This window comes from Cricetulus griseus, chromosome 2, assembly GCF_003668045.3.
Source record: "Cricetulus griseus strain 17A/GY chromosome 2, alternate assembly CriGri-PICRH-1.0, whole genome shotgun sequence".
Classification (NCBI taxonomy): Eukaryota; Metazoa; Chordata; class Mammalia; order Rodentia; family Cricetidae; genus Cricetulus; species Cricetulus griseus.
Genome location: NC_048595.1, coordinates 430,422,374 through 430,438,310, shown reverse-complemented (window position 1 = coordinate 430,438,310; position 15,937 = coordinate 430,422,374). Strand labels below are relative to the sequence as shown.

Genomic DNA, 15,937 nt, shown 5'->3' with positions numbered 1-15,937 from the left:
TTCCCCATCCATACCGGAAAGAGGGTCAATTCCTAATGTTTAAAGCTTTCCCAAATATTACTGGGACTTGCATATTTTTATAAAATGTTGAGAGCAGGAATTCTTTATCATACAGGCTATTTTCCCCATCATTTATTCTTACATTCTAATATAAGTGATCACTTAATTAGAAAAGTGATTTTTTTTACAACGGTCAGTATGTGGCTTTGATGTTTATGCTTCTAAATATACAAAATATTCTGTGTTTGGTATGAAGTAGGCAGGAAATGCATACCTATCGTATCCAGAGGGAAAAGTTGACAGGGCTTTGGGCCAAGAACCAAATTCTCCTTAGGGACCAGTTTGTATAAATGGCTCATTCTCCTATGGGGATTCCAGCTGGAATTTCTCCTGGAGGTTTATTGGAAAGACTAGTCTCTTACCTGAGAAGGTAACCTTTAACCCCCATTAGTTTGAGGACTGTAATTCAAACTCGGTTTTACACACAGATTAGCTACCTGCAAGCTGAGCCTGAGGATATAAATTATATTCTTTGAGGTAGGTTCTGGGTATGTTCATAAAGGTTCCTGGGTGCTGCTAGAATAACCCCCTAACTTATAGTACCTACTTCTGCAAGTATGTGTGTGTGTGCGCTCACTCGCTTGTGCACATGCGTGTGCGTGCCTGGCAGTTTCAATGCTACCATCTCCAGAGCAATATTATACAAGAGAAATATAATGGAAACATTGAAGATCAAGTTTAAGGTGTTCAGCGATCACACTGGAAAGCAATCGTATGTACACATACGTTTTCTCTGTTTGCATGTAATTGCAAGTGTGCATGAAGGCCAGAGGTCTCTTTGTATCTGGAGCTTGCTGATTTGGCCTCCCTGGCTAGTCTTGGAGCTCTAGTATGGCCTGAGATTTACAGGCACATGACACACCTGATTTGTTGTTGTTGAGGTGTTGGGGATCCCAATTCGGACCCTCTTGCTGATGTAGAAACACTTTACTCATTGCGTCATCTCCACAGGCCCTGAAAAATAGTGTAAAAGATAAAATGCAAAGCAATGACATTGTTTATAGAACTATTGGTGCATCCCAATAGATAATGAATGTAAAATTAAGGAGATTTTGGAGGGCGGGACTTGAGGTCTGGAGTGTATTTCACTCCTCTAGGTGGTCTCTATAGATCAGCCTCACCCTTAAGTTCCCAGTAGGGAAGTGACAGCCCTGGAAGATCTTAAACCAGACAGTGGATCACAGAGGACAATATGGCTGTCAAAGGCACAAATTGGGACAATGCCAGTTGAGTGACACCACTGCCCTTCCCTACCCTCTATGCGAATCAGAATCTTGCAAAGGTCCATCCTAACTGAAAGTGCATAAAACCTTTAGGGAGCCATGAGCTCTGGAGTTAGATGCTTGCATGACATTGAAGATTACTTACAACCTTGGATTCCTGCATCTGCAGAACAGCATCAGTACTTCAAGCACATGGATTATTGTGGCAGTTAAATTAAATACTTTGTATGAATACAATAACTGCTCAATGGACACTTGACATTTGTCACCCAAATAACATTTTCTAGTTATTTTACAAATTAGTTTAAAGCGAACTATGAAGACAGCCAGGTACTGTGAATCTTTTTGTACTTACAGAAGTGGCCATGACCATCCATACAGGATTTTTTTTTTTTTCATAGTTCTTTGTGTTGAACTCTGACTTCCAACTCAAGATCAAGATCCCCTATCCTTCAGCTTGACACATGGCTGTGCAGGGCATTTTTTAAAGAGTAGTTATAGCCAGCTTATGATCAAGGTAAAACAAAACAAAATAACAATAATGTTAAAATTCAGAATCTACATTAGCTCTTTGTTCTGTTTGAGATAGTGTCTCTGTCATAAACCAGGCCGTTATAATTTATGACTACTTTCCTGTTTCATATTCCTGTATGTTGGGATGTGTGGACCACTAAAAAGCTACATTTTCTGCTGTCTTTGGGGAAGAATCTTAAGTTAACCTTGTTATAGTTGTAGGTAAACTGATGAAAGAAATTTCTTCTTTGCCTCCTCCTCCCCATCTGCCTTCTTCTGTATCTTCCATCTCCCTTGATTTCATCTTAGCATAAAGAAGTAATGAAGACAAAACTAAAGGGCTTTGGATGGCAAGTTGGCTTTACTATTCTGAGTTGATCTTTCCGTCGGGGAGCCCTGTTCATAGGTGATCCATTCTGAGCACCTTCACTGGGACAAATACAGGAGAAAGATGCTTTTTGAGGGAAGATGTTGGATTTGCTTATGAAGCCATTTGCCTTCAAAAATGCAGGGTACCAGTTCTCAGTCAACCAAGAGAGAATGATGGGAAATCAGTGTATGTCAATGTGTGTTGTACCAAGTGCATCTTTCACAGGAATTATATATATTGAGAATAAAAGGGATAGCGAGCTTTTTTAAGACGCTTAAGTACTGTGGTGAATAGATGTAGGATGCACTTACGCTTCTGTGGGCTACATTCTGAAAGGCTGAACCACACAGAGCAAAGAAATGTACGAAACCATCAATTTAGTAGGTCATTTTGAATGTAGGCAGCAAAATGGCTGTGTGTGTGTGAAAAGCCACTACTATATTTTGAAAGAGCCTTTCTAAGAATCCTGAAATATTAATAACATGGTCTTAATGTAGTTAAGGGTGGCAAGAGCTGCCGAGAATAGCACAATGACAATTCTGTATTTTTTTTTTCCTGTGCTTGTAAAAGCAAGAAGTTAAGAGTGAAAATAGTCAATGTGTTGGAAAAGCAGCTTTCAATTTTCTAAATTGTTATAGAACTTTATATTTCCCAAATAAACTTACGTATAATTATCTTTAGGAAGGTGTTAATATGAACATAGAGGAAAAGAGAAAAACTGTGTAAACTCAGAAATACCCCCCAACACACACACACACACACACTTTGAAGTCACTGAAGAACTAGTACAATGATTTTTGAGCTTTAACAAAATTGGAAAGAAACATCTTCCAGTAGGATTGTTGTGAACTCCAGATTAATTTTGTAACTAGAAGTGGTCTAATTAGAATGCCACGTCCTTCCCACCCCCTGCCAGCTTCTGAATGTGGTGTTTTCATATCATACCGATAGGTCACTGACTAATTTCTATCAATTATCACCTTCTCCTCTCACAGTGCAACTGCAGATTTTGATGACAAAATTGAAAGTGTGTGTGAATTAGACAGGGGCTTGCAGTGTATTCCCCCCCCCCCCCCGAAAGACGTTAAGATCATTTGTGACTTGCTGGTATTTCTAGGATGAGTTTTTGCCTCAAGTTGCTCTTGTCTTCTGCGACTCACTGAGTGGCAAGGGAGACCCAGGGAGTTTTTTTGTGTCCATGCTTAGGGACTCACCATGAGGCTTGATTTTCTGCTAAGTCTGGGTTGCAGCTTTTCATGAAAACCCTCGGGCCATCTTAAACATGACCAAGCACACCTTGCAAGCTGAACCTTATTTAATTATGGGATGCCTATGAACTTGACACACATCAATCACAGCCACCAAAGCAATTTGTTTGTCTAAGGTACTTGGGTCCAGTGAAAGACGAAAAGCAAATAAAGGAGATTGATCTGGGAGCACTCTTACTGTCGGTGCTCCACACACCATAAAGTTTTGGCTCGTTAAGGGAGATTCCATAAACAACTTTAGTTAATAAGAATGTAGTAACTGTGTGCGCACCTTGCTGAGTGCCCACCAAACTCCCTTTCCACTTGTCATTACGGATATGATGGTGAAGAAAATGCTAGCAGGCCAGGCCACAGGGGGAGGGGCGGGCTTCGGTGGATGTTGTGTGGATGGATGCTTCGTGGACCAATGCGGCAACTCTCTGTGGATGCAGGTCTGGATAGCCCTAATTCCGCAGTGAACCCCGCATGTGTGGATGGTTCAGAGAGGTCCCTGGATGGCTACTGTGGCTAGTCTCTTGCATTTTAGGCTAGTGAAAAATTTGAAGTGGGTCCTATATCCAGATGTGTTTTGGGTAGTATTGGCACATTCTGAGAACATGATAAATGAAGCAAGCATCAAGAAAAGCATGCTGGGAAAATTGTGGGAAGCTCATTTTCTTTCCCATCTTCAGATGTTACAGAATAGCTTAATTATCATTGTCTTTTATCTGTGACCTTAATATTTGATGGCGCTGGCCAGCTTTTTTATTTTAGGTTGAGATGGGTTTGGGAAGTAATCACGAAGAGTGTGGGGAGGAAAAGGAGGGGAAAGGAGCAAAGCCCTATTAATTAATTTTTATGATGAGGTTTTGCAGCATTATTGAATTTTTCCACATTACTGAAAGTAGTCCTCAGTGTCCGTGTGTGATGTTTATCAAGATGAGATCATGGAAAGCGAGTCAGGTGTGTTAAGGGACTGTATGAACCTGTGTTCTCTGTACTCACCTCACGCAGGGTGCTCATTGCAGGGGGAGAGGGTGTGGGCTAAAAATGGAGGCAGGGAACTACAGGAGGGCTTCATGCACTTGAGATAAAACACCACGTATTAACTGGTTTTTAAGTAAGATACTTATCATATACTATTCCACAAGCTATCCTTAAGTAGTCTTCATTGCCTTGCCCTGAAAGGAAATACTTCATGCCTTACAAATGCATGTCTTTTATGAATGCCTTTGTTTGGTTTTCAATTTGATTCTCTTTGTAACCATAATTAGGTACTAGCCACCAACCAGTTTGTTGTTGTTAGCATTTGGACACATATATTTCCATCTAGTTGATTGAATAAAAAACCCCACCCATCACATTCCAAAGTAAGTGGCTGAGAGTCCAGGATCTGGGGAGCAGAGCACTTGCGGGTCAAAGGTGGCTTCTGAAACTTAACCAGGTGTAGGGTCTTAACACTGACAATTACCCGGTAGAAGCTGGAATTCTTCCTCTCAAAGGTGCCACTAATAGTAGTACTTTGTAAGGGGCTACAGTAAGACTGATCAAGATAGTGCCTCTAATGGCTGCTGGCTTCCAGAGAGACTCCAGTAAACTGTGATTGTACTGTACTTGATCACACTAATTTTAAGGCAGTGTTCTTTAGAGGCTCCTTGACACCTAACCAGAATTTCCAGTGAGCCTCAAAGAGAAGCTATGATGCTGGGTATGTGGCTGAGTTGCTAGAATGCTTACCCAGCATGCAGAAAGGTCTGGGTTTTATTCCCAGCACTCAGGAGGTAGAGGCAGAAGGATGAGAGATTTAAGGTCACTCTTAGCTACATAGAAGAAAGTTTGCCTGGGTGGCATGAGTCCTTGTTTTGGGTTGCTTGCTTTGACCTGCATTTCAAGCCAGGGCATCACCAGAGATGAACAACAGCCCTCCCCCCACTTCTGCCATCAAAGAAATGCTTTCACATTTTGCTTTGTTGTTCTCGCCAGTGGTTCATGTTTGTTTTTCTTTTCCTCCTTCCCTGTAGCTTGCAAAATTGGATACTACAAAGCTCTCTCCACGGATGCCACCTGTGCCAAGTGTCCACCCCACAGCTACTCCGTCTGGGAAGGAGCCACCTCGTGTACCTGTGACCGAGGCTTTTTCAGAGCTGACAATGATGCTGCTTCTATGCCCTGCACCCGTAAGTGGTTTGCTTGTCTCTGTCTTCTGTGATGCCAGCAGCTTTCATTACCACCTGGCAGGGTGCTGCCAGGACTTCTCCCAGGATAACCTTGCAGGGGGCAAATTAGATATCAAGCGCGCATCCCCTTTCTATCATAGCAGGAGAAATGCTTATGAAAAGAATGGCTTTTTCACTCTTTCTGGTTGCCTTCAAAATGCACAGCTGCCAACAGACTACATTGTGGAGCAAAGATTGAGTGTTCAGGTTGTCTGACAGTGTAATTACAGCTGAGAATGGAATTTATAAATGGCTTTACCATGGCATTGAGGGCTGGGGGAAACTTGACAACCACTGGAGAAATAGGTAGAGGACAGGGTTTGGGGTGTGTGTGTTTCAGTCCTAAAAGAGACAGTTTAGAGTGCTCTGAGGTCATCGCCGCTTGGGTTTTCATTTTCCCTCTTCCTGCTTTCATCATAGTTTTGTGTTCATAACACTTAGGCCAGGACCCTAATAAATGCTTATTTCATATTAGGCACTTAATAAATGCTGGGCTAATGAATAGATGGTTCTGGCAAGCCTGGTGTGAAGCTGGACAGGGAAATCTCTTCTCACACTTTATTTGGACTATGTTCCCAAGGTGTTGCCACAGACCTGGCAGTGGCTGTGACCTTGAGCAAGGCAGGGATGATGGTCCCCTTGCGTTATGCTAAAATTTTGCACTAGCTGAGGACTGTTTTTCAGGGCACAGCCTGGTAATGTGGCCCTAGGGACTTCCAAGTTCAGGACTTGTTTCTCAGACTGCAGTTTACTAGCAGAGTGGCTGCTTAGCCTCTGTCTGTTTATTTTCCCATCTGTGGAATGGGACTAATATTAGCACATGTTATAGATCTTCGTTCTGAAAAGCTTTACATATAAAGATTTGGTGGATTTTTCTAATATTAGCATATACACAAAGATTTACTGTTTGGAATGAGAACCAAGTCTGAATATGAAACTCCTTTAGGTTGTATACACATACATGTTGTCCTCATAGCTTGATGGTAACTTCATAGAGTACTTACAACGAGTCTCTGTTTTCACTGCAGCTTATCACATGAGGTCAGCTGTGGAATTTGTCAGCTTATCATGTCACTCCTCTGCTCAAAAAGCATCAGATTCTAGAGCCCTTTGGAATTGGGGAGTTAGAAATACTACCTCTCTACCTCCCTGAGGGCTGTTATTAGATATCCACATGTTGGTTGTGTGTCTGTAATGTGTAAAACAATTTTCTTATACATTTTAGATTATGCTACTATCATGACTTTTTATTTTAGCTACTGAAAATTCCAGATGAGTCAGCCTGGGCCAGTATCACTGAATATAGATGCCATTCCTGGGTTTTGGTCTGTTGAAGTTGCAGGGAGCTTATTCTGTAGAATAACCAAGAACCACCTTAATGGGAGAAAGAAGAGAGGTGTCTGATCTATCCCAGACACCTCTCATGTTGCTATCCCCTCTTGATTGACTTTTATGACATAAGAGACTGCCTTAGGGTTTCTATTGCTGTAAAGAGACATGACCATGGCAACTCTTATAAAGGAAAACATCTAATTGCCGTGTTAGTCCCATTATCATCATGGTGGAAAGCAAGGCAGCATACAGGCAGACCTGGTCCAGAGAAGGAGTTGAGAGTTAAGTTTATCTTAACTCTCAACTTAAGATAAGTTAAACTTATCTTGACTCACAGGCAACAAGAAGTGTTCTATCTCATTGCACATGGCTTGAGTATGTGACACCTCAAAGCCCATTTCCACAGCGACATACTTGCTCCAACAAGACCACACATACTCCACAAGGACACGTCTCCCAACAGCCTCCCTTTGGGGACCATTTTCTTTCAAACCACCACAAAGACCTACTATTACAGTGATGTGAACACTTTATCTAGCATTCAGCACTTTGGATGGTAAAATTGATCACATACTCACATTGTAGTGACATTTAAGGTAGGTCTTCTTAGTTATAAACTAGGTAACTGCAAGCACCAAGAGATGCCCCTGCCCAGCACAGACATGGAGCTGCATGTCCTGAAGACTGTACTCCTAGAGGTTCTATTGTCTGATCTCCCAGATCAAGCATTAAACTGCCAGGATTAAAGACAGCAAAGGGCTAACCTTACATGTTTCCATAGCAGCAGGGATGTCTTCACCCTTTTTTAAATGCCTTCCCTAGACTAAATTCTTTTTTTTTTTTTTTTCTTTTTGGCCAGATCAATTCCTGAGTTTTTCAGTATTTTCATTCTGGGTTAGACTTGATACTTAATGATTTATTTAAGAATGAGCTCTCTGCCCCTTTCTATACTCCCTACCAAACAACAGCTCCTGAGAGCTGGGAACTTGGGGCCCAAGAGCAAGCTTAAGAGGAAGTATTTCGGGCTGATGTTTACATAATGGCCCTCTGTTTGTATGAGGGACCCCACCTACCCTCCACACAGAGACTTTCCTTCCTTCTGGGTAAGGTTTGACTGTGCTGTGAATGGCAGGAAACTTAACAGTGACCAGCGTGACTGCTTTTTCTTCCCCTGATTCTAATGTGTTGTCTAGCACTCTAGGAAGCCAGGTGCCAATATAGTGACTGCTCCTTGGTGCTTGGGAATGTAGAACACCTCCAATGATTGCCATGTGTGTGCTGGGCTGGGCTATTTGCCATAGGCATCATACCTATATAAAATTGTATATTTTTGGAGTAATAAATTGTTTTATTCCAAAGATGCAAATGAAAAACAAAAGGTATACTGATTTTTAAACTCATGCGTTGAAATAAAAATATTTAAAATTTGATATAACTGTCCTACCCCCCGCCCCCAAATTTGTGTTCTCCAAAAAGGGAGCAAGGCTTGTGGGCTTTTTGAGTTGGGAGTAAAGGTCACCTGAGGCTCCATCGAAGCAGCAGGGGTTCCTTTCTCCCCACTCTGAATTCCTGGTACTCTTCTTGTGCATGGAGCTTATTGGCCAGCCATTTCTGTATCCTGCTGACTTGTTCCCCAGGGTTTCCATGACAGGCTCACAGATTTCCCAGCCAGCTTGCAGGCTCCCTCACACCAACCAGGTTTGTGACTCTAAGAGTCTTTAACGTCTCCAGGCCCCAGTTTCCTTCCCTGTGAAGTAGATTCTCGCCATCTATGCCTATGGCTGTTTTAAACAGTAATTAAGAAAATACTTGTGGAAGCCTGATGCATGGTGCACGGTAGGAATCAGAAATTTCTTTGTCTTTTTTTTTTTTTTGTTTTTAAATCTCTAGTTGGTCACTTAAGTCCTTGGCCCAAACCTTGGCATTATTACCCTTTACAAATGTTAGTGATTTGGGCCCTGACAACACAATTAAAATTATTCAGTGTCCACATTGAACACCAGGAAGGACTCAAAAATCTGATTTTAATCCTGTTGTACAACAAAGATGGATATGACATCTCTACAATGTTGATATATCTAAGCCTTGGAAGCCCTCCTTGGAAAAGGGACACTCAGGGATATGTATTATTTGATGAGACAGCAGGATTAGAATCTGTGTCTGAGGATCCTATTTCTCCCTTTCTGTTGAATGGAGTGGAAACTTACTGTTTAATCTGCAGCAGATAGGAGCATGTGTCTATTTAAATGGAAAGTCAAGTTTTACATCCTGTTGCTCACTTGTGTTCTCCGCAACCCTAGAGCTGAGTAGCCACATGAGGTTGCTACAGACACTTGTCAGATAGGTAGCAGGGATATAGCTGTTTCTATCTAACTTTGCAGAAAGCTCCAGTCTACAGCGATTGAGTAGATGGTTGAGTAGAGGAAACGGTGGGAGTTTCTCACAGAGGCTCTGGTTCAGATAACCCAGCGGATGGATCCACCCCATTCCCGGCGTTATCGGGTTCTCTTGACCAGATGCAATGCCAGGATGGAAAGGAACATAAACACCAGGGGATCCTTGGATTCCAGCCCCTAATCAGTTCTTCCCAGTTGGTTAAGCCAGGTGACAAACCCAATTCCCTTGTGCTGACAGCCATGATAATCAGGCACCTTCTTTGTTCATTATGCTGTCTTTAACCCCAGCATTCTTATGCAGCCCTGCATTTAGTGATCGCTCACTGTGACGGCACACTAATGAAGAAATAAAACACACTCTCCAAGACCCATTCTTCTAGCCAAAGTAAGACTCTGCTCCACTGGCTTGTAAAATCAGGTTTTTGTTCACTCGGGGAACGATTAGACCAGGTAAACACAAGCTAATTCAGAAGGAGACACCTAAAAGTTTACACTGTCCACACCACTGGAAAAATTAGGAGAATTGAAGAATGAATCCACTTTGGTTTTGGAGGACTTTTGAGGGAACCTCTGGTTAATTTTAAATGAGTGGATATGGTTTAGACAACTGAGATGTTTCCATCTGAATTTTTTGTTTTTTAAAACCCTTACCTGTTTCAAAGAAGGGAGCCTAGTGCTAAAGAGTGATTCTAGTATTAATTATTATTATTTCTCCTTCTTTCCACTTCTGGGGATTGAACCCTGGCCCATGCAAATGCTAAACAAGAGCGCTACTGTTTTGTTAGAAATATGATCTTGTTAACTTATGTGGGCTAGCCTCAGACTCATGATCCACCTACTTGTTCCACCCAGCTTCAATAATTCAAGATCATAGGTGAGTTGCCACCAGACCCAGGCAGAGCAGTGCCTACACCCCACACCACTGTAGAAGCCTGAAACTCTGCATTTCTGACAAGGTCACAAATAACCATGTGAAGCAGGCATCCATGGGGTATGCCTTCTCTGTTTGAGGGGCAGGAGCTCAAAGATTCTCTTACATGCCTGCACCTGTCAGCTAGTGGAAACTCTCAGAGAGCATTTCAAGGATCCAGACCATTTGCCCTTATGGAAATCAAATAGTTCATTTGTCTCTTTCTGAAAAACAACCCAAGCCAGTTGGAGGTCATGCAACCATTGGAAGCCTCACTTACGTGCATGCTTTTGGTTTGCGTTTCTGTGGTCCCTTCAGACTCCCTGCAGGTTGATATTAGAAAGGAGAAATATAAATGCTTCTCCCACATTCCCTCACAGCCCTCCCCCAACCCCATCAGAGGAGAAAGGCACTGGTTTTCTGGCAATATTGCCTGTAGACAGAGGCCCAAGAAAGCACTGAACCTGAGGGTGGAATGTGAGTTCATGCCTTTTTTTTTTTTTTTTTTTTTTTTTTTTTTTTTTCAAACAGGATTGATTTATTTTTTATTTATTTATTTATTTTTTGAGACCCCCTGTCATGTAGCCTAGGCTGGCCTTGAACTCTCTTTGTTGCCTGAGCATGACCTTGAACACTTTCTTGATCCTCTACCTCCCACATGCTGGGATTATAGCATGACACCCTCTGGTATGGCCCTTTTTCCTTTTTATTAGTAAAATGCAGGTCCTTCAGCTAAGCTACCTAGCCCCTTCTCCCCTTGAATTTCCCTTTCCCTTCTGGAATGCTGTCTGGCTTTCTTCAATGCTGGGAAGGCTCCTGTGCAACATCAGGAAGCCCTTTCTTTACGACCTTAGTGCTTAGCTGTTGTTCAGTGATTGTAGTGAGGAGGCTGAGCCAATTTAGAGTTTAAGGTAACAGTGTAATTTCTGATGCATTTCAAAATGCATGAGCAACATACCTCACGGAGGGAGTTATTAGCTTTGTATACACCCCCTCCCCCCCCAAAAAACCCCCTAAATCCCACAATTCTTATTTTGCATCTTTGCTTAGCCATGTTGGAAGAGTGGGTTTCTGTAGTCTTCAGTTGAAATCCATCCTTGTGTCTCTGCTCCACTTGTTTGGTGTCCGGAGATCAGCACTCTGCAGATGAAAGATTATGACTTTCCATTGCCAACTTGAAGGGCCTCCATGTTTCCATCTCCTTGAGTAATTCTATCAACTGTTCCAAACACAGAGTGATTAATTAATACTTAGTGTCTTAAATATTCCCCAAATTGCAGCTTTTACACTGGAAAAGCTCCAGGCTAATGAGCAGAAATGTACCTAGATCTAGGCTGTGAAAGGTCCTGATTTGAGAAGGTTTTCTGAAGGTGGAGGGTATCAAGAAATCAAAATGACCAAGCTCCAAACAAGGGACTGACAGCCCTGACTTCGTCTTCGAGCTGGCCTCCTCTAATTGAATTTAGCATGCTGCTGTATTTCCTCTAGAAAGTGTATTGTTTTAAAAATCACCATTTCAGTTCTATTACTCAAAGCCCTCACTTCTAATGCTTGCTGGCAGTTATCAACATAATGAACCATAATGAAATGATGAGCGATCTTAGTAGAAACCCAGCATCGGTCCCACCGGGGCTGTGTGACTGTGTTGTTAAAATCTGAATACAAATTAAAATAGCATCGTCCTTACTCACTTCCAAGGTCAGAAGAAAACTTTTTTTTTTTTTACCTCCCCCCCACAAGTACTCCAATTTGGAGAATCTCATATCCATTTTCAAACAAGCTCCTCAGATGCTCAATTTGATTATTCTCCCACGCCCCAAGATTTATATATTTAGCAGTCTGGCTTAGCGATTTGGGGAGGTATGTCTAGAGTAAGGCTTTGATGTCTAAACCATAGGATAAAAGGCATCCTACAGTTTCAAGTTTACCACATCTTGCCCCCCCATTAGAAAAATCTACTTCTAATATTGTAATGGTGAGGAGGGGGCCCCTTTTATGAAAGTGAAGATGGGTCACCACCAGTTTGGTAAAAGAGTGAGAATAAAATGAATGGGAGTTTAAGGAGGTCCACTGGGTGATCTTAAACTGTTTTTGTCATCTGTGTAATCAATCCCTTTTGTATGAAAACTCTTGAACTCCAAGATTTCTGGGGGAATTTCTTCATACAGTACATCAAATCTGTAGTATAATAAATTGTTTAGGTGGAAATCAAGTTGAGATACCCATTCCCCATCATCATGGTTGTGTTTTACTGCAGAATGCTTGTTCTCACTGCTTATCATCACACATAATGTAGCAAATGTGGCCAAAGCAACATTATGATTTCCCTGATACAGTTATTGTCTTGTTCTGTTTGTATGCCACTTGCTCTAAAGCCCAAGGTCTGATATTAGCTCGTGGTTAAGTCGTGTCCTTGTTTCTTCCCTAATGACTGCCTTTTGGCACTGTGAAGACAAATACAGCTTGTGGAGGATTCTTCCATGAAGACAATTAGGAATTGAGGAAGTTGAGAGGGAGGCACGGGGAGGATGGCTCAGTGGGTAAGGTGCTTGCCACTGGAGCTCTGAGGATCCGGATTCAATCATCAGAGCCATATTTAAAAAGCCAGGGGTGATGGCAGTACACTTTGGAGAGATGAGAAAGGCATATCTCTGCCCTTCACTGGCCGTCCAGCCTAGTGGCATCAGTGAGCCTAATCCACCCTTCAAATTCAAAACAGGGTGCCTAACCCTTGAGGAGCCTAAGGTTGACCTATGACCTCCACACAGGGACTGAATAGAAGGTACTAGATGGGCTTCAGGCTGACTGTGTGCTGACTGATTATTTGAAGAGTTGAAGGTGTCATGCTATTCCATAAAGATTAACTACCATCTCGTTGCCTCTTCCTGTCTGGCTTGCTTTTCCATTGCACAGGAATAAACAGGGCACTGCATATTCCAGGAGAAAATGTTTAGGTGTGAGGAACATTAATCTTCGCTCTAGTGAAAGGCTCAGATAATCTGCCAGTGCCATTTAGCCAAGTTATTACAGTTTTTCTACCCCCATGAATAATTAAGAGTGGCTTGCCATCAAGCAAGCCCCATCATTTCTGGATGGCATCCCTGACACTCCTCACCGAAGCCATACAGTGGTTATGCACAGCATGGTTCTTTGAAACAGGGTCAATTATACATTTTTCTGAGCTCCCTGGGGGTGAGAACTGAGGATCGTCCTTGCCATGAGCAATTTGATTTTTCTCTTAGCCTATATTCCTGCTCCACCTGCTAGCTAGGGCCCAGCCAAGATGAGCTGAAGATATAACTGCTCTGATTGCTCCCTCCTGTGATCCTCCACCAGGGAAGGGGCCTTTACCGCAAACTCCTAAGTACCCTGTTGTATAGAGGAGGTAGGAAGCACACACAGAGGGTAGATCAGTGAAACCTAAACTTCTGTCACAAAAGTAATGCCAGCTAGCCGTCTCCTTGAAGGGCAATGGACTTCTGGAGTAAGTTCAGAGAATTAGAAATGCTCTGATTTGTTCCAAAAAGGAATTCTTAGTTAAGCTTCATTGTTTTCTGTCTCTTTGAGATGCTGAAGGGATCATTTTGCTTTGGAGTCTAAATTTCTGAGAAAGCTGGAACCAGCTTAGCTTGCTGTTAATATGATTGCATTGTTTAGCTTCCCTGTTCCCTTCCCTACCTCTCTCCTTCCCTTCCTCCTTCCTTATTTCATCCCTTGGTTCATTCTTTGTTTGTATGTGTTTGTGTCTGTGTGTGTGATGTACGCATGCACGTGTGCTTGCTTGTGTTTGCGTGTTTGTGAGTGTGTGTGTGTGTGTGTGTGTGTGTGTGTGTAGGCCAAAGGTCAATATGGGTATCTTCTATCACTCCATGTTAACTCTTTGCCACAAGGTGTCACTAAACCTAGAGCTCAGCATTTCAGCAAGACTGGTTGACCAGCAAGTCCCCTTCTGTCACAGCACTGCCATTATAGACACATCACCATGCCTAGCTTTGGGGAGGGGGGCTACTGAGACTCTGAACTCAGGCCCCCACACTTGCACAGCAAGCTCATGCCAGCTGAGCCATCTCCCCAGCCTGCTTAGCTTCTGTTCATACTAATTTTTGGTTATCAGATTGTCCTGACACCTTTTTTAATTACATTCGGAGATTAAATTTAAGATAGAGTATGAAAAAGTGTTGTTAAGAAACATTCACCCATGCACAGCTCAGCTAATTCCCGAAGGAAATGCCGGTCATACTTTCCTTGGTCCTGCCTATTTCCAAGTCCTCAGTTATACCTGAGAAGCTACAAAGTACTTCAGTTGTACTCTAGTCATCTCGTATGAAGAAACAAAATATTCAGTCAATATTCCTGGAGAGGAGAGGGGTAAAATAGAAATAAGAGAAAGAACAGACATTGGCGGGATCTAAGCGTTGACCTCTATGGGAAGCTAAGACTTCTCCATGACAGCAGCAAGTGATGGATGTGTCCAAGTGGTTCAGCCTTGAAATCGTGGACAGCTCCACCATGGCGTTCGTATTGTTAAGACACATAAACTGCTGTGGTAAAAGGTTCTTCACCATTCATAAATCTCAGAAGTGGTACCCCTGGACAGCAGTCTTTATGTAAACTAACCCTGTCCTCAGGGTCAAGAGAAAGCAATTAGTGGTGGTAACATATACAGCTGTCATGGGGGAAGCTGGAGCTTCATTTTGGAGTCCAAACCTTTATACCCCATACTGTTTACACTGCCTTACAACCTGTCTCTCAACCAGAGAGAGATTAACAACAAAAGCTTATCTGAAGGGTTGAAGGGGCTTTCCAGCTAAGACACTGAAGTATTATTGACAGGCCAAAAGTTGCACGTGCTCCACGCAGCCTTATGAAATGGAACTGGAGCCCCCAAGGTGCCTCTTCCTCGGAAGATAATGTCTTGTAACTGGTTGCCTTGGCGTTTTATCAGGTGACAGTTGTGCTTAAAGAAATTGATCATGTTAAGAGTTACGTTTTCTGCCCAGGCTCCTGGGATGTTCCTTGCTACTTCCAGAATTAATTTCATGGCTCAAGCTTTGAATTTTAAAATGGTGATTAAAAATCAGTTAAGTATTAAAAATCTGTAATGGGTCTGGATGCCATGGTGCCACAGGAGCCCTGGTACTTCTATTTTCCTGTCAACTGACTGACTCCTTGCCTTGGTTACCAACTAGAACTTTTTCTAATATTTTCTGTCAGCTTTTGTTACACACACACACACACACACACACACACACACACACACACACTGTAGCAGTATTGTGTCTGATAAGGCAGTTGCACCATCCAGATAAAGGAGCCATCACTTACTTGCTTGGCAATTAGGTATCAGGCTGTCAAAAACCACTAGTGTGCTATGTCCAATGGGACTATAAATGGTAACCATGGAACTATAAACAATAAGTCATGGACTTGGGAGAAAAGCTGAGCAGGTAAACAACTTCGCGGGTGTGAGGACCTGATCAATTCCCCAAACTAGTTTGTTTGTTTTTTAAATTCAATATGGAGCCAGGCAGAAGTGGCACATGCTTTTAACACCCAGCACTTGAAGCAGAAGCAGGTGGATCTCTGTGAGTTTGAGGCCAGTCTGGTCTACAGAGCAAGTTCTAGGGCAGCCAAAGCTGTTACATGGAGAAACCCTGTCTCAAAAAACAA

At 42.5% G+C, this 15,937-nt stretch overlaps 1 protein-coding gene across 2 annotated transcripts in view; it reads left to right on the top strand.

The window, feature by feature from the left end:
• The window catches only part of Epha4 (EPH receptor A4), a 132,840-nt gene that overhangs the window by 56,948 nt on the left and 59,955 nt on the right, over positions 1-15,937 (top strand). For both annotated transcript variants that reach the window (XM_035439250.1, XM_035439251.1), the window contains one exon: positions 5,435-5,590. In XM_035439250.1, the coding sequence (XP_035295141.1) occupies positions 5,435-5,590 (156 nt within the window). The remainder of the gene's footprint in view (positions 1-5,434; positions 5,591-15,937) is intronic.